At 33.8% G+C, this 607-nt stretch overlaps 1 protein-coding gene across 1 annotated transcript in view; it reads right to left on the minus strand.

Moving 5' to 3' along the window:
• The window catches only part of gfi1b (growth factor independent 1B transcription repressor), a gene marked incomplete at its 5' end in the record, with an annotated part of 4,804 nt that overhangs the window by 3,433 nt on the left and 764 nt on the right, over positions 1 to 607 (minus strand). The window contains 2 exon segments of the mRNA XM_032540269.1: positions 34 to 134; positions 544 to 607. The exon segment at positions 544 to 607 is cut by the window's right edge and continues 764 nt beyond it. Of these exon segments, the coding sequence (XP_032396160.1) occupies positions 34 to 127 (94 nt within the window).

Below are 607 nucleotides of genomic sequence, written 5' to 3' on the forward strand. Positions count from 1 at the left end.
CACACACACACACAGAGAGATCTGGCATTTTACCTGTACTTGTGGGGGCCTTCGGCTCGTCTTCATATGATCGGTGAACATTATAGGACGCGCACCTTTTGTTTTTCACCAGAAATGACCGAGGCATATTAATCCTACACCCAAAATAATAAAAATAAAAGTGAGTGACACAATTAGGCTTAAAGCGTAATTTAAAATAAAGTTTTCCTACATTTATTTAGTCTTTTATTCCAGTTACTGTTACTTCGTTATAGGCTAATTTAATGTATTAGGAAATAACCGTTGCCATATATTCAATTCACGCGCTAAAAATACAAATATCATAGTTTAGGCTAATATAAATGAATAATATAATATACATTTATTTCCAATTGGTCAACAGGCCTATACAGACATAACGTTTAATTAGCACATTTGAGAAATGTTACGATTTAAATTGTTTAAACTATTATTTGTGAAAAGGTGTTTGAAGTCGTCAAAAGTTTCAGTCTAGCTGGTAAAAAGTTATATACTAGCTCCAGGAGATAGTCGGTAGTTACTCACCGTTAACTTAACAGCTTCCAGTCGAAATGAAACGTGCAGCAGGCCCAATAATACTCTATTTTAA

Source organism: Etheostoma spectabile, chromosome 16 (genome assembly GCF_008692095.1).
Source record: "Etheostoma spectabile isolate EspeVRDwgs_2016 chromosome 16, UIUC_Espe_1.0, whole genome shotgun sequence".
Taxonomy (NCBI): Eukaryota; Metazoa; Chordata; class Actinopteri; order Perciformes; family Percidae; genus Etheostoma; species Etheostoma spectabile.